Source organism: Melanotaenia boesemani, chromosome 16 (assembly GCF_017639745.1).
Source record: "Melanotaenia boesemani isolate fMelBoe1 chromosome 16, fMelBoe1.pri, whole genome shotgun sequence".
In the NCBI taxonomy this organism is placed as follows: Eukaryota; Metazoa; Chordata; class Actinopteri; order Atheriniformes; family Melanotaeniidae; genus Melanotaenia; species Melanotaenia boesemani.
The window spans coordinates 3,203,855-3,227,950 of NC_055697.1; the positions used below are offsets into that span (position 1 = coordinate 3,203,855).

The following is a 24,096-nucleotide window of genomic DNA, read 5'->3' on the forward strand; positions in this document are numbered from 1 at the left end:
ATGGAGGTTTTTCTTCCAGCCTTCATCCTTTCTTCACTCTTGAAGCAGCAGTTTGTCCACTTGGGTGTGCAGTTTGTTGACGTGGGACTTGCGTGTGTTTGTTAATTTTTTATAGTGAATCTTTTCAATTTCTGATTATCTAGCTGCTTCTTATTTTTTTGCCTTTTAGCATTCCACATATTCAAAGCACGCTTTTGGGTAAAGTTTAATGAAGAACATGTATATCTGGTGTATTTTGGATGTAAGGCATTTTTATAACTTGAGTTATGTGTTTACACATATGAGAGTCAATATATATATATATATATATGTATATATATATATATATATATATATATATATATATATATATATATATGTATATGAAGAAATCAGCTGTTACATGAGGTCCAGCTTTACAGTCATTTAGCTAATCAGATGATGATGAACTTTTTTTTGGAGTTATTACCAGAGGCGGAGCTGGAGGGTCTAAAATCTCATTGGCCGGTTGCCCAAAAATGTTATTCCAGATAAAAGCTATCCGGATTTGGGAATTCGATTTTATGGGATGCCGATCACGTAATCCAGCTTATTTTTACCTCAGTTGTTCAAAGCAAAATAGGATTAGATCACCAAATCCGGATTTCCAGCATGTAAAACAATGTGCGCTGCCTGCCATGTGAAGAACAGGTAGAAGAGATGGTTGTTGTTTTTATTATTGCTTTACTATGCAAAAAGGCTTAATAGGAGCCTCTCCTATTTAACCCCTTTATCCCTATAACGATTAAACGAGTCAGGTGCAACATATTAATATTAGCATATGCACTGATACTATTATTTGTCCAAATCTGAGGTTTTACCACAGCTTCCTCTTGAAATCTGCCTTGTAATCCTACCCTTTGTTGGGATCAGGATTATCCTGTTGTTTTGGATCAAAGTTATCTGGATTCTACTCAAAAATTTTGAACAACCCAACTGAGGGTTTTAACAACAACCAGGATTGGATTATGTGATCAAATCGGTTTCGGGATCCGGATTTCCCTGTTGAACAACCGATTTTCAAGATTTGATCCTATCCGATAACCGAAATCTGATCAGATTATGTTTGAACAACTGACCCATGGTGCTTTCCAGTTCTCCTCAGAACCTGAAATTCCGAGGATTTTCTGGTAATGCCGTCACATATTCTGGACCGCTCGGAATTCCGAGACAACTGGGACGTACCATTATTGAACACGGTGATTGACAGGACACTGGAGGAGAAGGACCGAAACTTCTTTCCAGGCCTGCAGACCAGTATCACTAAACCAGTATCACTACACTAGTATCACTACACCAGTATCACTACACCAGTATCACTACACCAGTATCACTACACTAGTAGTACCATTACACCAGTATCACTAAACCAGTATCACTACACTAGTATCACTACACTAGTATCACTACACCAGTATGACTACACCAGTATCACTACACTAGTAGTACCATTACACCAGTATCACTACACCAGTATCACTACACCAGTAGTATCACTACACCAGTATTATCACTACACCAGTATCACTACACCAGTAGTATCACTACGCCAATATCACTACATCAGTATCACTACAACAGTAGTATCACTACACCAGTATCAATACAACAGTATCACTACAACAGTATCACTACACCAGTAGTATCACTACACTAGTATCACTACACCAGTATGACTACACCAGTATCACTACACTAGTAGTACCATTACACCAGTATCACTACACCAGTATCACTACACCAGTAGTATCACTACACCAGTATTATCACTACACCAGTATCACTACACCAGTAGTATCACTACGCCAATATCACTATACTAGTATCACTAAACCAGTTTTGCTACACTACTATTACTACACCAGTATCACTACACCAGTATCAATACACTAGTATCGCTACACCAGTATCACTATACTAGTATCAATACAACAGTATCACTACACCAGTAGTATCACTACACCAGTATCAATACAACAGTATCACTACACTAGAATCACTACACCAGTATCAATACAACAGTATCACTACACTAGAATCACTACACCAGTATCACTACACCAGTATCACTACACCAGTATCAATACAACAGTATCACTACTCTAGAATCACTACACCAGTATCACTACACCAGTATCAATACAACAGTATCACTACACCAGTAGTATCACTACACCAGTATCAATACAACAGTATCACTACACTAGAATCACTACACCAGTATCACTACACCAGTATCACTACACCAGTATCAATACAACAGTATCACTACTCTAGAATCACTACACCAGTATCACTATACTAGTATCACTAAACCAGTTTTGCTACACTACTATTACTACACCAGTATCACTACACCAGTATCAATACACTAGTATCGCTACACCAGTATCACTATACTAGTATCAATACACCAGTATCACTATACTAGTATCAGTAAACCAGTTTTGCTGCACTACTATTACTACACCAGTATCACTACACCAGTATCAATACACTAGTATCGCTACACCAGTATCACTATACTAGTATCAATACACCAGTTTCACTACACTAGTATCACTACACTAGTATCACAACACCAGTTTAAAGTAAATTTTAAAGTAATTATCCATCCTTTAAAAATATTAACATGGCTGCACATTCCTAACATTAGTAGTTGTACCTGTGCAGTACAACTACTAATGTTATGTAAGGATATTACCCTTTGTTAGCACGGAGCTATATAGCAGTTAATAGTTCATGCTAGCACTAGATTAGTTTAACAATAATGTCGGTAAACCAGGTCTTATTTGGTTTCCAGTGACTGTATTTAGGGACTATACGTCAACTCAGTTAGTCAGGATTTTCACATTGGAGCTACTACCACATCAAGCTCCACATTCTGATCCCAGAACAGCCAGTTTACTTTCTATGAAGTTTTATACACTTGTAAATATTTCCACTTGGTAATTTAGATTACTAATGTAAAGATGTCTCTCTAATGTGACCACAGTTATCAGAGCAGTGTTGGACAGAGGAACACAATCATTTCCTTTATTACTATACTACCCCCATGATAAAGTCTTGTCCACCCTCTGGACCCCCCATGTATAAAAGTCCAGCTGTGCTACTAGCCACTGCATAAACTAAATTTCTGCACTGTAAATAAACCTGTGTTCCAGGTGAATTTACCCTGACACAATAATCTTGATTCTAATCTCACATGTCTCAGCTTTCTGTAGAGAACAAGATTATACAGCCCTGGTAGTTGGGAAGATGTAGGCTACTTCATTTATTTTGGGGATGTAATTTCAGACAGGAGGTAGAAAGAAAATTAAATAAAAGGTTAAATAAAAAGAAATATAGAAACAGAGGAATCTTTATATTTAATATCTGATATTATGCTTCTAACTAACAGGCTTTCGCTGACTATTTATGGCCATCGTTCATTACCTACTCCTTCAACAGGCAGAGCAGCGCGGTTGTAACATCACGTCTTTACAGTATGTAACTGTGTTAGGTATTAATCTGTGTGGAGGTCGGTTCAGGCAGGTTGGGTTGGTCTGGACCAGAGATGCAGAAATCTGTACTTGGCTGCTCACAGTATACAACCCTTTTTCATTCCATCCCTTTAGTCTTTGTGCAGTAATAAGATGTTTTTAGGTTTTGGTAACTGCTTACATCACTATTGAAGACCAACCAAGCAGACTGTCAGCGATCCATAAAAACACCCTGAATGAAATGCTTGTGCTCCTCATAAAGGGGATGTCATGGTGGATATAGACATGAGTCAGAGTCTGAGTCCTGGTCCAAGTCCTGGTTATGAAAGCTGGCATGTATCACAGTTATGGATGAAAACATGGACAGTAAGCGGAGCTGGCCCTACAGACATGGTCAACATTTAGGTTTTAAATAAGTACACTGAACTTTTTCCCATGCTTTATGTTGGTGCATGTGAAGTTTGGTGGTGTCAGCATGCATACCGTTGCATTTCCCATAAGCTTTCAGTGCTGCGCGGCGTAACGGACGTCTGCAGCCTCGGTCAGCAGCCGCCTGCAGGCAACGCTGACCGTGGAGCAGGGTGTGAAGTAACAACAAGAAGAAAAACATGTTTAAAAAGACCAAAATACTGTGGAGTTGTGGAGGACTGTGAGCTGGCTCATAACTGGTTGCTTTGTTGTTTATTTTCCCCCCTTTTTCACACATCTGAAATCTGAGCTGGTTGTTCTAAAAACAAATTTCACAACAAAGTCCAAAGCAGCCGTTCACTCCTCTAACTTTGAGGCTTTCAGTATAGATCCTAACGATATTCTACCATTTTATTTTGGTTATTACATTTTCAGTGACCAGTTTATCGATACTGAAAATATCACATTCATCCTTTAAAGTTTGTTCTGTTTGCTTGTATAAAATATGAATGTTTCACCTTAAATCTAATTACACATGAATTATATTTATGTTAAATTCTATAACGTATTCACACAGAATCCATAATTTGATATGTCCTGAGGAGAAATTGTGGTTCAGAAATTTGCTTCATGTCTGCTCCTTATCTGTTCAATACCGTTTAGTTTAATTCAATTTTTATAGACACTTTTCAGTTTTATTGATGGTGGATATGTATCTTTATGGTTGCTCTTTGGTTGATAGCCAAGCACCTCAAGGATCACTGCTGCTGAGATGTAGATCAGCTCATTGGTTTCTGTGATGGTCATTGTAGGAATCGTTCTCAAAGCTGCATTCACATCTGATGGTGCTCCACTCAGCTTCTGTAATTGGCGACAAGGTTGCCTGATGTTCATTTTCTTATCTCTTAGGTCAGTCACTGCCTTGCTCAGCGTGATTGTGCTTATTGGGGCTTCGTACCCAATCTCTGGATGGGGAGTTGTTGTTAACTCCCCCCAACCTGGCGTCCTGGCTCCCCCTTGCTGTAGCATTTGTGTTGTACCTCGTCAATCTCAAGTTGTGATAGCAGTTTCCATCTGTGGATGTTGGAACGTTGAACTACTAGTTGTTTGGCAGTGAGTGTTGATTGTGGGTTTCGAAGATTCCATATTTCCCACATTCTCTGCATGTAACCCCTCTGACAAGGGTTACTGGAGTAGCAGCATTCCAACAGAGCCTATTTCTCGCCTCTCGTCCATTTCCGTCTTGTTCCAGTAGCCCACTTCTCGCCAGGGTGCTCTGGTTACTCAGCACCTGACGCAGACCTTGTTTGACCGGGCAACTTCTGAGCCAGCATGTCTCGTGTTCCCTTATCTCCCTTATCTCTTATCATATGAGGTAGGCAGTAGAGGGTCTTGCCTAAAGACCTAAGGAAAGTCGGATGACTTACTCACTGAGCTACCAGTCCAAGTCTCTTCCTCCATGTCGGGTCCTGCTGCAGCGGTGCCTCTCATGAAATCAGGAGAGAGCGACTTTATTAACATGAAGAGATGTTTTCTGTCTGGAACTTAAGAAGGAGGAGCCGTTTGTCCGTGTTCATGGGGAGACATCAGCTGTATTTACAAATGTTTTTGGACTTTGTGTAGTGGACATAGAAATGGTTTTACTGAGCTGTTAGCTGTTACGAAGGACCTCATAGAGACAGATCAGTGTTAAAACAAGGATTTATTACAGTCACTGATCACAACACAGAGCTTATGACACCGAGTAGCCAAGGAGCAAACACTGGAGGCTGGTGATCAGCCAGGTGAGTCGGGACTGGGAAGGGGAGATGAAGAAAGTCCAAAAAGTTGAGACGAGGTCCGACAAGGAGTGGATGTGGCGTTGGCGTATAGAAAGCCCAGTGATCAGATTGATTGCAGGTGTGACTGATTAGTATTCTGGGGATTGACTGCTGTGATACGTGGCAGGTGTGGGTGTGTCCGTGGCAGGGCCTGGTGCAGGTGTAACATTAGCTGAGGTTCTGGACTTTCTGTGGATACACACATGTTTATATTAGGGCTGCAACTAATGACCGTTCTTTTTTTTTTTTTTGTTTTAGTATTTTATTTAGCCATTTTCACATACATAAACAAACAAGTACACCAATCAGGCTCAAAAAGACAACCAAAAAGAAATTAAAATCATTAAAGCTACCAGTCGCAACAGAATATGCACACTTCCATGTTAAACAGATCCTGAAGGAGTGGCCAGGTGGTATTCTATTTTGCACTAACTGTATCTAGGTAAGCAAGAAATGGATCCCAAATAACCAAAAGTTTTTCTAGTAGATTCATTCTTGTGAGTCTGAGTCTTTCAATTTGTATGACTAAAGTCATATCAGTTAACCATCTCTGAAAAGAAGGGGGAAGTAAATTTCCAGTCCATCAAAATGAGTCTTTTGGCGACAATAATCTCCAGCATCAGAGGCTGTTGCCTCTGTTTAGATAGGTTTGTTGTAGTCTGTGAGCAGCAGAAAATGATGAGTTCAGCATCCGGTTGAAAGGTTATCTTGTAAGCCTTGAAGTACCAATCAAATAACGTGTCCCAAATTCAGTCAGTGCTGGACAAAACCAAAAGGCATGAGACAAAGTGTCCTCCGTCACCTTACATCTATCACACATTGGTGAAACTGAGGGATCTATCTTGTGCAGCCTAAGTTTGAAATAATGCAGGTGATGAATAACCTTAAACTGAATTAGTTGATGCCTGCTGTTGACCAAGCAGATGATACCATAGCCAAACTTTTGTTCCATACAGCTTCTGGCACCTCAATACCCAACTCTTTCCCCCAAGCCATCCTTGTTTTATCTGTAGCAATTAAGTTACAGCCATCGAATAAGCGTACAAAGGCAGAGATGAGGTGCCTGGAGTAAGGAAGGTTTCTCAAAAGATCAAAAAATTTATTCTTTAGGGAGAGCCGGAAAATTAGAGAATTTAGAACGAACATAGTCTCTAATTTGTAGATAACGAAAATAGTGGAAGTGTGGCAATTTATACTTTACTTTCAATTCATCAAATGATGCAAACTGTCCTTTCTCGTACAGATGTTGAATAAAAATGAGACCATTCTCCCTCCAGACCTGAAAGGTTTTGTCTAATTTCGAAGGTATAAAGGAATGGTTCATCCAAATTGGTGTGTATACAGAAGTAGCTGGAAGGTTCAGAGCTCTCTTTATCTGATTCAGAATTTCTCACAACAAAACATTGACTTTTCATAACTCAAGGTTTTCTATTTTGGAAAACAGTTATGCTGAAAGGGAAGATTGAATTACAGATTTGGCCTCCATTTTTAACCGCAAATGGGACTCAGGGGCCAATTTGTCCGAGGTACCTTTCTGCCAAAACATCAGGGTCCTGACATTAGCAGCCCAGTAATAGTCTTTAAATATCGGTAGGCCGAGGCCCCCCTGTGATTTTGGTTTTTGTAAATGAGATTTTGAAATTCTATTAGTTTTGCAATTCTAGATGAAAGACAGAATAATGGAGTCAAGCTCTTTAAAAAAGGCTGATGTAAGGAATATAGGAAGATTCTGGCAGAGGTAAAGAAACCTGGGAAGGGAAACCATTTTAATTGAATTAATAAGATCATCCTTTTTTTTTTTAAAAAAAAAAACAAAGAACAGGCACATCAGCAGCAGGAAAACCGTAAACAAACTTGAGTTTTCCTTTAATAAAAAAGTGAATTTTGTGCTGAACATGCAGTGCTCTACAGCGTCTGCTGAATGTTACAACTACATGACGGTGTGTCCATCACGGTTCATTCATGCTAAGGAATGCCAGCATCTCCTCGTGGTCTTGGGCCAGGCTAGCTCTGACTGGTTCAGACGGGGGAGATGCTGCAGAGAAGATTGGCTCGGATGGGGAAGATTGGTTCGAACGGGGGAGATGCTGCAGGGATGCTCAGAAAAGATTTTGCCAGCGTTGACGTTGTGGGAAAACGGCGCTCATTTTCCTTCCACCATCTGGAGGGTCTTCCTTTTTGGATATTGCTGGCTCTGTGAAGAACATCTGAATTTCCTGTCTCACCATTTGGATCTTTTGGTCCTCCTGGGTTTCCTCCTCTTCCTCACTCAGACTGTCTGTGTCAGGTGTCAGCAGGTTATTCAGTGCCGACTTTCCCCCTGGACACTCTGCTGCAGCTCAGGGTTGCAGCCATCATGTATTCCAGTCTCCTCCTTTGCTTCTTTGATAAGAACTTCAACTGTTGCTTTCAACCTTGCGCCATCTTCAGCTCACATAAACTTTCTGACTCCTGGGTCTTCGGCAGCTGCAAGAACAAGTGGGTTGGGTCTCTGAGAGGTTTTCAGATTCCCCATCGTTCCTTTACTCCTTTTTCTGCACCAGACAGAGAGGCTTTTTTGTTTCAAAACGGATTTGCTCGATGGACCGTTGCAGCCCTTTGACTAGCCGTGGAGGACATGAAGCAGTCCACTGAGGTAAACGGTAGCACATTCAGTAGGCTGCAATCCTTGCATCAGCTCCTCAAGCAGCACCCGCTGATCTGGCAGATTTACCTCAGGATCCGATAGAGTTGCAGGGACAGATTGGCACCGTTCCAGGAGTCTCCCTACCATGTAGTAGGTACAGTTCCATCTCGTACTGACATCCTGGATCAGCTTGCTCTGGAGTGTTCATTTGTTGTTGTTTCTTCTTTAGTATTGGCCAGCTCCCATCTCCTTAAGTGTTCCACAAGCTTTCTTGTAGCACTAACTGCTTTGCTGGTGCAGGGATCTTTGAAGGCACTATTACTGTCAGCTGGAGGATGTTCCCAGTGCAGGGGACTGAAGCCCAATCATGTTTTTCTTCCAGCATTCGCATTGCTGCCACCATGTTGGACTCATTGTCATGAACAACTGCTTTAATTTAGTTTGGCAACATGTCAAATTTCCCCATCACCTCCTCCATCCATGTCACGATGTTGGCAGCAGTCTGCCTCTCCTCCAGAGGCATGGTGGTGAGGCTGAAAATCTTCGTTTGCCAATCTTTGGTGATGAAATGACCGAACACTCCACCTTCAGGAATGCTGTTTCATGTGTTTTTTGTCCATCAACTGGGTGAAATGGGTTCTGGATGGCAGGATGTACTCTGGGTTGACCATCCATAGAGAGTGGCCTCATGTCATAAATGCGCATGTTTAGTGTTGAGCTGGTGAGGGTTGTCGTGCTGGTGCTTTCGTCAGACACAGAGGTAACGTTAATCTTTTAAAGCTAAAATACGCCTTTAACAATGGACATGAAAGCCAGTTTTTATTCCTGAGTCTAGACTCATGCAGGCAGAGTTGTCTCTGTCTGCTAATACTGATACTAGCTTACAAATATCTTACCGAGTCCGACTCATCCTCAAGTCCAAAGTGCCTCCTCATTAAATGTTCGAGCATTTTAATTATTTTTTTCCTTTGGCACTGTCGCTCTTTCACGGTTAACGGTAATCCTACATGTGATTATATTAATGAGACTCACGGCACACGCACACGCTTGAATATCAGGCCCAGCTTGCTAGCACACATTAGCACTTTGCATAACTCATTCAAATGCACATGCGCAATGTATGAGGGAACAGCGTAAGCACACATGCAGACATTTAATGCACACACCTATGTCACACACTCAGCTGGCAGACACACATGCAGGGGGAGAGGCAGTGGGACGCACACACGCATGCTTCAGTAATATGCATGTAGCTCTCTTTTTATTTGTCGGATGTTGGACACTTTGAGGTGTGTTACTAGGAATGTGTGTGGAGCTGGTACAGATGAAAAGAGGTTAAAGATTTTCAATTGGACGCAGAAAATTAAGCAGACATCATCCTCCTTCAAGAAATTCATTTATTAAACTCAACAATAGATCTTCCAACAACCCAGTTTCTACATGCGTACTCAGCTAGTTATATTTCAAGCAGAAAGGAGTAGCAACTCTTATTAATAAAAGGTTAAACTTTGACATTAATAACACAATCACAGATCCAGAAGGCAGATTTATAACAGTTACATTATCTATTCAAAATGTTAAGTTATCTGTTGCAAATATATCTGGTCCAAATGTTGATGATCCTCCTTCTTTCACTTCCTCTTCACCTCTATGGTCACTCAGATAACACACTAATTATAGGAGGTGATTTTAACATTATATTTGACAAACATAGAACTACAGGAAGATATTGAGTCTGGAAATCCTCAGAAACTGTGAAACAGTACATGAAGGATTTTGGTCTCTGTGATGCTTGGCGCTCTCACCATCACACACTAAGAGAATACACCTTCTTCTCTTCAGTTCACCATTCCTATTCTAGATTAAATTATTTCTTAACTAGCAGCTCGCTGATGAATGACATGTCAGAAATCAGAATCCATCCTATTAGCATTAGTGATCACGCACCAGTATCATTCACTCTGAGAAGTAAGAGCAATAAACCAGCAACTAGAAACTGGAGATTTAATACATCATTACTTAAAGATCCTGAGTTTATCAGCTACTTTAAAAGAGAATGGTCCTTATATCTAGAAAATAATGACATGCAGAAACTTCAGCGTGTGTTCTTTGGGAAGCAGGAAAAGCAGTAATGAGAGGAAAAATAATTTCCTTCTCTTCTCATAATAAGCTTTTTTCTGCTTTCCTTTTTTACTTTTGTTCACTATTCTCCTCACCACAAATTAAGGTCAACTTTGCTCTGAAAAATCTGATAACATGCATCAATTTTTGTCATACTAGCAGCTAGTAGCAAGCTAAAGCTGAAGCTCACACTGCTGACCTTTTCTTTCTTCTGATTGACAGATTTAGACGAGTGCCAGCTGCAGGGTCTGTGTCCTAATGGAAACTGTGTGAACACGGTGGGCAGCTACAGGTGTATGTGTAACCCTGGCTTCATCCCGGACCCTACACTCAGCACATGCATCTGTAAGTTCTCCACTCTCAAAGTTTTCACCATCATCTCCACTCAGAGCATCCAGCAGTGAGGTGTTGTTTTCCATGTGCATGTTGCTCGCTGATGTACAGTTTGATATATGAAATGTACACTGACACCTGTACCCCTGCTAACAATGCTACAACATGTGTTTGTTGGTATGCATATGAAGGCCTGGATGAAAGCATGGTCCTTGATGTGTAATCAGATTCCTTCCAGCATTAACTGTAATCTTATCTCATGTGATAATGGGACTCAGCAGCTCAACCGGCATTCATACTGGAACACCTGCAGAACTGAGTCTGGTAATGTTTTGCCTTCCTTTGAAAAGACGTCAGGACAAAAACATTTTATTCTACCTGAAAATGTTGTTCAGCATTAACCCTTAAACCTCCACCAAATCTCCAGAAACGCTTCCTCTTCTATCATCACCAGCACATGTTGGCAGTGGTAGTGTGTAGCTCTGTGGGGTAAACTGTGATGGATAGCTACCCTTTAGATGATTTACGGAAGTTTTCCAGGCATTTCTATCCCATCCAGGAGGTTTACAATACAGCCACTAAATGTAGTTTTATTCAGAGACTCTATCTGGTAAATCCACAATGATCCATGATAACATCATTATTTATCTTATTACATCATAAAAACATCACTATCACTACTATGTTGCTAAGAGACCTCTATTTAGACCTGGACATGATGATGAAGTCACTTCCTGTCAGACTTTCCACCAATCAGAGAGCTTAGATTGACGGTAACGTCCAATCAGGAGCAGCCAAAGATCAACCAGTGAGCAGAAAGTGATGTTGGATGGAACGATGGACGGACATACTGATAGATGGATGGACGGACGTACGGATGGATGGATGGATGGATGGATGGATGGATGGATGGACGGATGGATGGATGGATAGATGGATGGACAGATGGACACTGAAAATGCCATGAAGCGTGTGGTTTTCTCATGACAAGCACCAACATGTCAAACTTTTAGACTTTGAGGAACAGCAATGGTGAAACCTTCCCTCCCTCCACTTCTTCACTTCTCCGTCTGTGTGAGTTTACACACATTGCGGGCAGATTTTGCCGTTCTTGTCTGACATATGGAAAGGAAGTCAGGAGAGCATCTCAGACAAAACACAGACATCAATCAGCCGGAGGGAAGAAAACGGTGAGATTTATCCAAGCAGCAGAGGAGAGTGGAGCAGAGAGGAAAGACAGTGTAAATATAAAAGTCAAAAGGGAATTTTCTTTTCTTTTTGATGTTTACTGTTACATTTATGGCTTCTTTGAGCCAAGCACTGGAATACTGTGGAGACCTCTGAAGACAGGCAGAGAGCGGCAGACTATAAAGTCAGGGCTTGGTCAACATGAGCCCGGGTTAAAACCTACAAGGATCAGATTTGTTCCAGCTCAGCTCCCAGGTAGAAGTGTCAGAAGTGTTGAACACCTCTCCATCAATAGATCTGATACTTCTTCAGTGGCAGATCTATTCCCTGGTTTCCTTACTGTAAACGTTTATTTCCTGAAGGAATTAAAATGGACTTTTCAGCCTTTATGCTTTGGTTTTAGAGGTGTTGTGTGGTTAGGGGTGCAAGCCAAAACAGCTGCTCTTTTTCCCTTAAAACACCACTACATGGTCAGTGCTCCCTAGCACTATCCTTTCTATCAAAAATTTCCCAGGAGCGGTAGTGGGTAGCTCTGTGGGGTAAACTGTGATGGATAGCTACCCTTTAGGTGATTTATCACATTTCACCATAAAAACATCACCATCACTACTATGTTGCTAAGAGACCTCTATTTAGACCTGGACATGATGATGAAGCCACTCCCTGTCAGACTTTCCACCAATCAGAGAGCTTAGATTGATGGTAACGTCCAATCAGGAGCAGCCAAAGATCAACCAGTGAGCAGAAAGTTCTATGTGTGTGTGAAAAGAAGAAAAATAATGCTCCTCTATGGCTGGAATAAAGCCAAGAAGACGTTTCTGAAGCACGGTGGCGCCACAAAGCAGCTGAGCTGGAGTTGGTTTAGTGAGGATAGCAGGTAAATAGTAGCAGGAATAACTGGAAATGAGGAAAAAGTGGAAACATGGAAATAGTTTCTGTTGTGTGTTTGTTTCAATAACAATATTTTTTCTCCTGAAAGCCAAGACTTGAGAGAACGATGAGATGAGAAAAGACTTGGTCACTGTTGATCTGTGTGTTATTTCTACAAAGTTCTGTTAGTAATAAACTGAGATTAAAAGGGTTCAGCTTTTACATGCAGTTTTACATAAAAAGAAAAACACTAAACAGGTGGACCAAAAATTGTCAAAAACAGCTCAAGTTTTAAGGGTTAAAGAGGCCAGAGGGCTGGTGTCCAGGTCTGGATCTATCTGGGCTAATGTGGGTTTGTACATGTGCAGGGAATAGCGAGTGCAGAATGATGAAGAAGAAGAGAAGAGAAGAGAAGAGAAGACTCGATTAAGTTTCAAGTTGTTTATTTGTCACATGCACATACAAGATGACAGTGAAGTGCAGTTGTACATGCAACCGAGGCTCTGCACACCTTTTATACCACCAGTAAAAAAACAACACAGTAATACACTACAAAATATAATAAATGTAATAAGCCACAGTGCAATGACTGTGCAGTGATGTACTGTTATACACAGACTGACACTAGCTGTGTCCCAATTCGGGGTCTGCACACTTCGAAGTGCGCAGACTACGTAGGCTACAGAGTGTCCTCCGTAGTCTACACACTTCGAAGTCTGCTTAACCTTCGTGAAATGGGACAACCAACCTAGTCTACGAGAATTTCCCATAGCAACAACACAGAACGTTGAATCACTTAAACCTCTGAAATTACTCGTAGGAAACGTCAGTAGACGCTGAACACGGAGCGGCAACACCGACAGTAAAAAAAAAAAAAAAAAAAAAAAAATACGGTTTGAGGCTCTGTTGTTTTCCAGCCGGTACACACTTCATTAACCCCTTAAAAGTAACTGAATATCAAATATTACCGAATTTTAATGTCAACATTTAACAAACATGCTTTAAATGTACTTGATTTTGTAACGTATATACTAGAGTGTAGTTAAAAAAAACTACTTTTTTTTAAAATAAAACCTTATTTAAACTAAATACAACTCTTCTGAGGTTGCTGATTCGCCACCGTCCTGTGCGCAATGAATTGTGGGAGAAAAGAGGCCATGAAGGATGCATCACCAGCAGCCTTCGTTTGAGGCCAAATGGAGTGCGGATTCGAAGGGTGGATTCGGAGGGTCCTTCAAATTCTGTGAATTGGGACAGTACTTCGCACACCGCGATGACGTATGTGGCCCTGTGGAGATCCAGTGGTGAGGGTCCAGGGGCTAGAGGTGTACCTGCCCACCTGCACCACCTGAGTTCTGTTTGACAGGAAGTCCAGGATCCAGGCACACAGGGTGGAGTTCAGACCCAGGCTGAGCAGCTTGGAGTGGAGCATGGTGGGGCTATAGAGTTGAAAGCTGAACTAAAATCAATGAACAGCATCCTTACAGACACCCCTGTGCTTGTCCAGGTGGGTGAGGGTGGTGGGCAGTACCTTAGAGACAGCGTCGCCCATGGATCTGTTTGGCCGGTAAGGGAACTGAAGTGGGTCAAGAGACTCAGGGAGGGAGCCACAGATGACCCTGACCAGTCTCTTGAAGCATTCCATAAGCTCAGAGGTGAGGGCCACAAGGCAGTAGTCCTCAGGGCTGGCATGCTTCGGCACAGGGATGATGATGATGATGATGCTCTTTTAAAGCAGGCAGGGACCACAGACCAGCTCAGAGAAAGGTTAAACACCGTGGTGAAGACAGGAGCTGGCAGGTCAACACCGGACTTAATCACCTGACCAGGATTGCCATCCAGTCTTGTTGCCTTGCTGCAGAACACTCTCCTCAGTGTTGTCCTCACGTCATGTTCTGTCAGGGTGAGTTCTGCTCTGGCAGGAGTCCCGATGGCTGCAGCAGTTAACATGCTAACGCCAGCAGAGCTAGTGCCAGCCTCAAACTGTGCATGAGAATTTAATCCCATCTGAAACACTAAATTTAAGATCCATCTCCCAAGGAGTTCTGATTGCACCTTTCAGTTTGTTATCGATTAGGGAATAAAGCCTTTTGCAGATGGCTGTAACTTTGCCAGCCGAATGTTAGTTAGTAGACCCTCTGAGAAGTTTGTGAGCAGATTTGGAAGAAATGTCACAAATATCTGAAAAAATCTTGGGGAGTTTCAGGATGCATTCACGCCAGGACAGTCCTCTAAACTTGGGACTAGGGACTCGGTTCAGTTGGGGGTGCAACATTCTTGTGGACCGAGTTTGCATTCACGCTGCACGATTAAACAAATCGGACCGTTTAAATAACGTGTTCCTCTCTCCACCAGAGGCAGCACTGCACCAAGAACTGAAGGAGAAGCCAAGACAACCAACAAAGAAGAAAACCGGTTCAGTTATAAGTTAATGCAGGACAACTTGTGTTTTCATCAGAGTAAAATGGATCCTAGCACTCTTGGGTTGATCCGATTTCTATCAGAACTTTACTAAGTTCTTTCACACCAGACTGCGAGACATTTCTCCCGTCCAGAGCAGCCTATAATTGCACATGCATGTATGATTACCCATGATGCAATGTGCTGAACCCACAATGTAGTTGCTTTGAAATCTGCTTCCTGTATGTGATCTGCTTGAAGCGGACCGAGACCTGCGTTTGTAGGCGGACCGAGTCTGCTTCTTTGATCCGAATCAGTTTGTTTACACGTTCTTAATACCCAGACGAAGCAGATTAGAATCAAAAAGGCTGGTGTGAATGAGCCCCAAAATTCCTAGAAATGTTTAAAAGACACCACATTGCTGTTAAACAGCAAATAAAACCTGTTACCCTCTCTATGAACCCTGGAATAAGTCTATTTCTTACTGAGCCATTGGACAACTTTTAGCTTTCTCCTGCTTTTTGCTCAATTTAAAATTAAGCTGAAGTAATCTAAAACTCATTGCATCCTCTTTTGATGTAAATTTGACACAATGTCTGGTTTTTCTTTTTTTGTGTTTGTGTGTGTGTGGAAGGTGGTGTTAAAGTGATCAGTCTTAATCAGCTGAACTGACCATCAGCTTTCCTGGACATATCTAACATGTGTTCGCTGCTTCGGCCGTACTTTACTGGATAACATGTAAATGGGTTGAAACATGGAATTAGGTCATGGTTGTCTTTCATATCATGACTAATGACAGCCAAGTGTCTGTTAATCACTCCCACTGATTAATCCAAGCACTCTGCAGAGGAGATGTGAAATATTAGTTACTGTAACGTCCAGCAGCCGTGAGAACAGTCTGGCAACGTGGCTGCACAAGAAACCTGATCATAGTTCTTTTGTGATTGGTGTCACTAATTTGCTGATGTTAGCAGCCTAATAGGAAGATCTCTTTGCACAGACGTTTACTTTCCTGTTCATGCTTCCTGGTGTAAATAAAGATTCATGAATCATCAAATTAAATAGTGAAAGTTGTGGTTGGACCCAGGGATGCAGTAAGATAAAACGTGGGTTTGTGCGAGCCGTGAATCCAGATGTGCAGCAACACGGATAGAAACACCTTTAACATGTTTTCTGTGACTGAACGCTCACAGCTGCTCACAGCTCAGCTCAGCACAACTAATTGAATGAGCAAAAACACACTCAGTTTTATGACATGCCTTCTGACCCCGTCACAGCGGGGCGGTAAAAAAAGACCACCGGTGTGCACAAGAATTTCACACCCTGCCTCCTGTGTACATAGAGTGGTTCGGGGTTAAAGATGCTGTTTAGACTCAGAGAAAGAACCCCAACGGTTGAATGAGTTTATGACCTGCTGGGGGAGATTTCCCAGCTGTTCTTAACTAAAGCAGGCCCAAGGTATGACTGCACAGCCAATTCATTTTCCTCATGGTGACTTTGCCTTGCTCCTAGTGACCTGACATCTGCCATTTACTCAGGAGTGGCTGCATCCACTCACCATGGTGTAGAAGGCAGACTGACAAGAGGCAGCAGGGATAGTTTCCCACAGTTTTTGCAGGAAACATCCACACTAGCTGCTGCTTTCCTGCTCAACCATTACTCCTCATGATGATGAGGTGACCCACAGCTGGACAAGATAAATCGATTCAGACTTATCTACTGGGAACTTTAAATGTTGAAGCTTTTTTTTTATCCCTTAACAGTATGGCTGGACACATTTATCTTGGTTCCACTCAATTATATTGCCATGTATTTATAAAACGATTGTCACTGCATTGATCGAGATGCACTGATTCATCTTTTTCTTTGTAGAGGACTTTTTTCTTTTTTAAAAACTCCTTTTATTCAAAGCTTAGTATTTGTATCTATCATAATTAATTCACTTACATTATCTTTTATTGATTAAACAGAAGAGATCTGGCCTGGAATGTTCAATTTTTCTAAATATTTTCCAGCTTTGAAAAGCTTTGACATATCCATGACTCTTATCACAACCAAGGCCCCATCCTTGTAATATTTATTTTACAAAAAATATTTAATGCTTTACATTTTTGTTTTTTAATAATTAATAACTCAAACAATTAAACTGGTATTTAAATGGTTAAAAATCTCTAAATGATTGAATGTTTGGTATTTTTGAGCACCACGGAAGTTGCTTAAATGATTTATGAAAATGAAAAGCAGAAAAAATCTTGATGTTTGGTGATTTTATAGCTGTTTTTGTGCGTGGACACTTTTGGCCTTAAAGGTCACCAGAGGGTACTAGATTTGAGGAGGGTACAAGGGTTAAAGATCTGATTACAGTGTTAAACTTAACTTAAATTTCATTGTAACAAAGAGAAAGGCTTCACGCACACAGTGAATTGGCAGTAAAGGTATTAGATCTCTAAGGTTTATACCAACTATTATCCTGCAGGACAGCTCCTGTTCAGCTGAAAAGTCTCACAATACTTTAACCAGGAAATTATTTGACATAAGGTATTCTTCTTGGTTTGCCTTGGAGGTCATCATTTTACCCACTTCCAGTGAAGTAGACAGAGGAGCAACGTAGCCAAACTCCCCTGCATGCCTTCACCTGGCTGGTAGTGCATGAACATGTAGATTTAGTCTTGTTTTCTTCAGCATCTTTCCTTTGTTGTGTTTAAATGTGATTATGTCATGTGTTTAGCTTTGCTAGCTCAGATTATCAGAAAATGTCCTTTTCATGTGCTCTGGCGTCTGGTTCTTGGACTTAAATTTATATATATATCTATATTTGTGGCAGAGGGGAACTGGGCTCTGGTGAAGGGAACCTCTTTATTTCTCTACTTTCTTTCTCTCTTCCCCCTATGTATGTGTCGCCTGCACTTTGGTTACCACTTCCTGCACCACCTCCTCCTCCTTTTTGTTCTGCTCCTGCGCTCCTCTTCAGCCAATACACCTGCCGTCCAGGAGGAAAAAGGGGCTTGCTTCCGTTTGGTCAGCTCAGGGAGGCAGTGTTTGCACCCTGTGTCTGCCCAACTGAGCAAACAGCTGTGCTGCTGCAGTGTGGGCAAAGCCTGGGGTCCTCGTTGTGACAAATGCCCCCCTCCAGGAACAGGTAAGGCTCCGAGCCTCACCAGACATTTATCCTGTTTCAGTTATTCCCCCATAGTTTTAGCTCTCACTTGCATGGAGCAAAAATAATTTAATTTGACATTGACACTGCAGGCCAGAGCCAAAACAAGTTATCAAACCTCAGTGTTTCTCATACAGCTCAAAGTCTGGGATGTGCCCTCTGTAGAAATCCTCAAGAAATTTAAAGGTTGCTGCAGAAGACATGCTATCCCTGTCAAATAAACAATAACCTCAGACTATCATTCAGAGCCACTGTGTCTGGTGAAACCCTGTACAGTTGCAGCACCCTATAATATCACCATAGTAAGTCTAATATTAATTCTCTTTCATAAGAGAAAACCATGGCTAGCTAGCAAGTAAGCTAGATAACCACTTGTCAAATAGGACATGCTAGCTAAATAGCTAAATAAATACACACACAATCAAATAAATAAAAAGAAGACATCGTTACAGGACACTTCTCACCTCTCACTCAAATACAGTGTTCCAGAGTTAAGGAAAGAGCCTTTACCATAAATTCAAAGTGAAAATTAAATTAGTTAAGTTCAGTTTAATTGGCCACCTATGGCTGAATGGCTAGCTAGCACGTAAGCTGGATAGCCACTAGCCAAATATGACTAGCTGTTAAGCTATCTGCATAGCTTATTACATAAAAATACAAACTGATAAATAAATTCAAAGAACGGGAGAAAAAACAGTTACTAGTTACAGGACACTTTCTGCCTGTCACTCAAACAAATTATCTCAGGTTTCAGGATAGTGCCTTTTGGACCTAAAATTCCAACCCATAATCAGTTTTAAGTTCAGTTTAGTGGCTAGTTAGCTAACTTGCTAACTAGCAAGCTTTATTAACTTCATTTCAGATGTTCATATTTCTAGAATAATCCATCCTGCTGGAATATCAGCCAGTTACAGTAATTTGATATTTTTTTTTTCATCTCAAGTGGAGAAACATGTCCACCATCCAGTTCTGCACGCATCACCTGGAAAGCACGTTAGCACCGGGTCTAAAACAGCATGCTAAGTTCCAGAGATGAGAGTAAACCTGGTTGTGATCAAGCACATTTTCATTCAGCTGCTTTACATTCTATTTACAAAACCTCAGAGTCTTTTATCTGAGGCTCATCTCAACATTAAAGACATTGAAATTTAAATGTATGCACATTTATTTGCATAGATTTAAATTAATATTTGTAATGTAGATTTAGTGTATTAATACAGGGCATTGTTCAGAGAAGGCTATCAGTCCTGTCCTGAGAACATTTGTCCAGAGCAGTGCACTTTCACCTTTCACTTTAGTCCTGACACTTTGTGTCTGCATGAAGTTCACAGCTTTGTTAAGCATTTGCTGTTGAAGTTGCTTTTAGAAAACAGTAGCAAAAACTTTTGCAACAGCTTTTGTTTGCCTTCTTTCTTTGTCACTTTGCATATCAATTTGTTTACTAAGGCATGTAGTCTCTTTCCTGCGGGTTGTGTTAAAGTGTTATCAGGCACATTTAAATCCCCTGTTTCTGATGATATGAGTTAAGGTTTATTTGACGAGGCTTGGATTTAATAAGCAAGAAATATCAGTGACTGAATAAGTTGTTGCTACACATGATGTTGCCATGTCAGCATCATGTTCATTTGCAGAAAGTTTTCACTACATACAGAAATAGAGGGAAATGTGTGAATTAGTTCTCATCAGTATTAATGCTTACCAGGTATTTTTAGTGCTTAAACAAAACCTGGATGTGACCAAAGTGTTGAAATGTGGATATGCCACAGACAGCCAAGAAAGAAAGGTAATGTATTTATCTCCAGAGATATGTTTATTCATTTTCAGCTTTTACATACTTTGCATAAAAAATAAGGAAATAAGTGTGTGATAGATTATTTCTTTGTTGTCTTGGTATTAAATCTTATACTTTTAGAAAGTCTGTTTATTTTGTTCCTTTTAAACTTGTAAGGAAAATGCATCTGCGGAATGAGCAGCAAAGTTGGGGATGCAGGATGTAACCATGAAAAATTTGCCAGATCTTCTTTCCAAACAGCTGATCCTGCTGTTGACTCTTGCTCTGAGCTTCTGGTGCACTGGAACCTGGACATGTGTAGGAACATTATGTTCAGTAATGAGTTTATAGCAGTTGGATGGCAGGGTTAAAGCGAGGAGAAGAAGTGGAGAACTAGTTGAACTAGTTACTGCAGCGACAGGGCAACATCTTCTGGTGGAGGCAGTGTGATGATGGGGCAGCGTTTGCCTCACTGGGACAACAAGGTTGTGATCACTGGAGGAAATTTCCATGCAGAGAGATTGAGATGAGATTGGGAATCTTACCCTTAATCTCCACAGCTGGGGACTGCTGGGTAAGAAAATGGAAAAGATGCAACACATTGTGGGAAGAATGTTGTGGCTTCATCTGCATCCTGGAGCAAGTTTTCAGATCTGACTGAAGAGTTTTAAACTCAGTGATTTAGTTTTCATGAGTCCTTTCTTTGACCTCATTATGTCGTGAAAGTGTGGGATGTTGACTGATATCTGCCTATGTTTTCTTCTTCTGTAGCCAAGTTCAAAGAAATCTGCCCTGGTGGAATGGGCTACACTGTTCTACCAAATCCTCCAGTGAATAAGCCTGTTCACCAGGAGCCCGTTGACTTGTTACCCCCACAACCCCTGCCAACACCAGAGAGACCAGTGGAGGCTTTTGGGAAACAAGAGGAGATCCAACCAGGTCAGTAGCACTCACTTGGTTTAGTTTAATTTCATTTAATCGATTACTGCTGAAACTGAGAGTTCTGACTTGACGCTCCCTTACATACGTACCTATTACGTTATAAATAAAAATATTAGGTAGAGAAGAAAATTTAAATAAAAGAAAAAGTTGAATAAAAAAGGAGAATACTAATAATGATTGTGATTACCACTTACATTTAATGCAGCTATAATTGTGCATAGCAAACACGGATCATCTTCAGGTCTGATTACATAACCCCAGAACTGATCCAGTAAACAGTCAGGAGGTTTACCACATGCTGGGATGAACTGCCCTGCTATAGTCGCTGACACAGGAGTCATCCTGCAGGGTGATGGGACGTCTGGTGGGTACAGGAGAGATGGCTTCAATCCCCTCTTGTAAAGGAATCAGTTTCTTATATTCCTTCCTCTGGTCGAGCACCTCCAGGAGTAGTCTTCATAAACTCTGAATGAATGACCCTGGTTAAGAGGCGTTTCTCTCCTCCGAGCCCCCCCCCCCGGACTAGCTGTTTCCTTCTGTGGAAGCGGAGGAAGCAGAGGTAACAAGTCATGGTTTTTACCTGGGCTTTACTTTGAGCATCATGCTGCAGTGAGCCCGGTCCAGTTCGGGTGTGGAAGAGAAGATTTCCTCACGGCCTCTTGCAGAAGTTTAGAAAAGAACTGCGTAGATTGTGGACCTTCAAATCCCTCGGGGGGGGCCCAATCAGCCGAACATTGCAGAGTCTGCACCTCCACTCCAGGCCAGTTAGCTGAGCCTTTAGCTTCCTGTTATCAGTTTGAAGCTGAGTGCATAAAATTTCTACCTCCTCCAGCTGCTGGTGAACAGTATTTTGAACAGATGGTTGTTTGGACTCCATCTAATTTGTTAAGTTTTTGGAAGGACGTCTTGAGCTCAGAGAGCAGGACTGATCTTATAAAAGGGCATCTTATCTCTGTATAAGATGCCCTCTTATCAGTAATTGTTGGCCCCTTTCTTAAGTTGTGTGTCCATGTCTGCAGATACGTGGTAATTAGGACATGTAATAATCACACAAAATGTTGGCTGGATTCGTCTATAGCTCCTTGTGGTTGTCCTGTAGGCAGCAGGGATTAAATGTGTGTCCCTTGGTGATTGGATAAAGTATTTGCCATGTCCTGCGAGTTCCTGTGTTTGTAGTGTGTCATCTTCCTTTTAACCAACGTAGTTCCAAATAGTCGACATGCTGTTCTGTTTAGCTACAAGTTCTGCATCCACATTTGCCTCGTTCCTCCCATTGCCTTCCACCATCACACTGCTCCTCCCATGTACTCTACTACTTCAGCCATTAGTATCTACATGGAGCTGTTAGCATCTACATGGAGCTGTTAGCATCTACATGGAGCACCCAAGACAGTAATGGGCAAGACACACGGGACGCGGCAAACAGCAGCGACGGCGGCAGTGCCGTGCATCACGCTCTGAGATCGCCATTTGATTTGCCGTTGACACACACAGATCAGGAATGCACAGCAGCAAAACAACTTTTTATCACTGCTTAGTTGCTTCAGTATGTAAACTGCACCAGCCAATACGCAATATACATGTTAAATGTAAATATTATGCTGCCCAAGCTAATATGTTTTTTAAATGGGGCAACCACAGGTCTCCATCTGTAGCTGCTTAGAAGTTCCTCGCACTGACATCCAGAGATTGTTTATTTCTAAAGCACTTTTCATGCAGAGGATTTGACTGGAGTAGTTCACATCCACATGTCATCAGTTTCCCCTGGAGAAAGGTCCCCAGGTCCCTGTTAAAACTCTGTATTGATAATCAAAATTCTGAAGAATTACATGTTTGATGAAGAGAATGAGTTTTTTTTTCACATTTTATAAAAATCTTCTCTTTGGTGAGTGATGAAGATGTGATGATAATGAAGCAGTGAAAGATATTACATCTCCTCTCTCTTCTTTGAAGAATTGGATCATTTATCAGTGTCAGTGAAAAATGTGGCGTCTGTGGGTTAAACAGAAATCTCTTTTCCAAATGAAAACTCCAAAGTAACACAAACTCTGATTTATGGTTCCTGTTGTAATCAGGAGGCTGGATCTTTAGAGACGAGGGTTAACACAGCTCAGATGGAAGGAAGATGAGCTTCACCCGTTATCTTCTGTTATCATTAAGGACATGCTTGGAGAAGCTTTGCAGGATCTCAAATCAGACAGGGTCCAAATGGCTGCAGAGCTTCAGGTGAAAATAGGAGAGCCGGATTTTCCTCACAGGATGGGAAGGAACTGCTCAGACCACCTGAATTTAATGAGCCTGGCTCAGAAAGCTGGGCTGGGTTGGAGGAAGAGAGGAGAGTTTTCTTTCTTTAACTCTGAGTCAGGATGAGGTCTGGACTTTGACTGGACCATGTCTCATGGTCCTGGCGTAGACCTGCTGCTGTGTTTGGGGTCATTGTCCTGCTGCATGAGACAGTTTCAGCAAAGCTTTAGTTGTTGGACAGATGGACTCACTTCTGACTCCAGAATACTTTAGTATCCAGAGGAGTTCATGGTCCACTCAATGACTGCAAAGTGTCCAGACCATCATACCTCCACCACCGTGCTGACAGCTGCTATGAGGCGTTCAAGGACCAAACTTTGGTCTTGTCTGTCCAGGACCTTGTTCCAGAAGTCTGGTGGCTTGTTGATGGCTTGTGCTGCCATGTTCTTTTTTCTCCTGCAACCTTCCCAACAAGCCGTACTGGTTCAGTCCTTTTCTAACTGGACTGTCAATATCTAACCTGCTGTCTGAGGTCTGGAGAGTCTGAGATGGAGCTCTTGTTGTACACACCGCGGAAGACTGGCAGCTGTCTTGGATGTTTTCCACTTGTGAATAATATTATTTTGTTCAGTAAGTAATGACAGAGTGTGACGTTTCATATTATTCATGTGAGGAAGGAGGGACTGAATTTTAACACCTAATGAGGACTAAGTGGT

The 24,096-nt window shown here is 41.5% G+C and overlaps 1 protein-coding gene across 4 annotated transcripts in view; it reads left to right on the forward strand.

Annotated features, from left to right (window-relative positions):
• ltbp1 (latent transforming growth factor beta binding protein 1) overlaps positions 1-24,096 on the forward strand; it is a 216,987-nt gene that overhangs the window by 128,450 nt on the left and 64,441 nt on the right. For 3 of the 4 annotated variants that reach the window (XM_042010090.1, XM_042010092.1, XM_042010091.1), the window contains exons 10-12: positions 10,698-10,820; positions 18,238-18,405; positions 20,966-21,133. In XM_042010090.1, coding sequence (XP_041866024.1) covers positions 10,698-10,820; positions 18,238-18,405; positions 20,966-21,133 — 459 coding nt within the window. The remainder of the gene's footprint in view (positions 1-10,697; positions 10,821-18,237; positions 18,406-20,965; positions 21,134-24,096) is intronic. The other variant, XM_042010093.1, reaches the window with a different exon arrangement.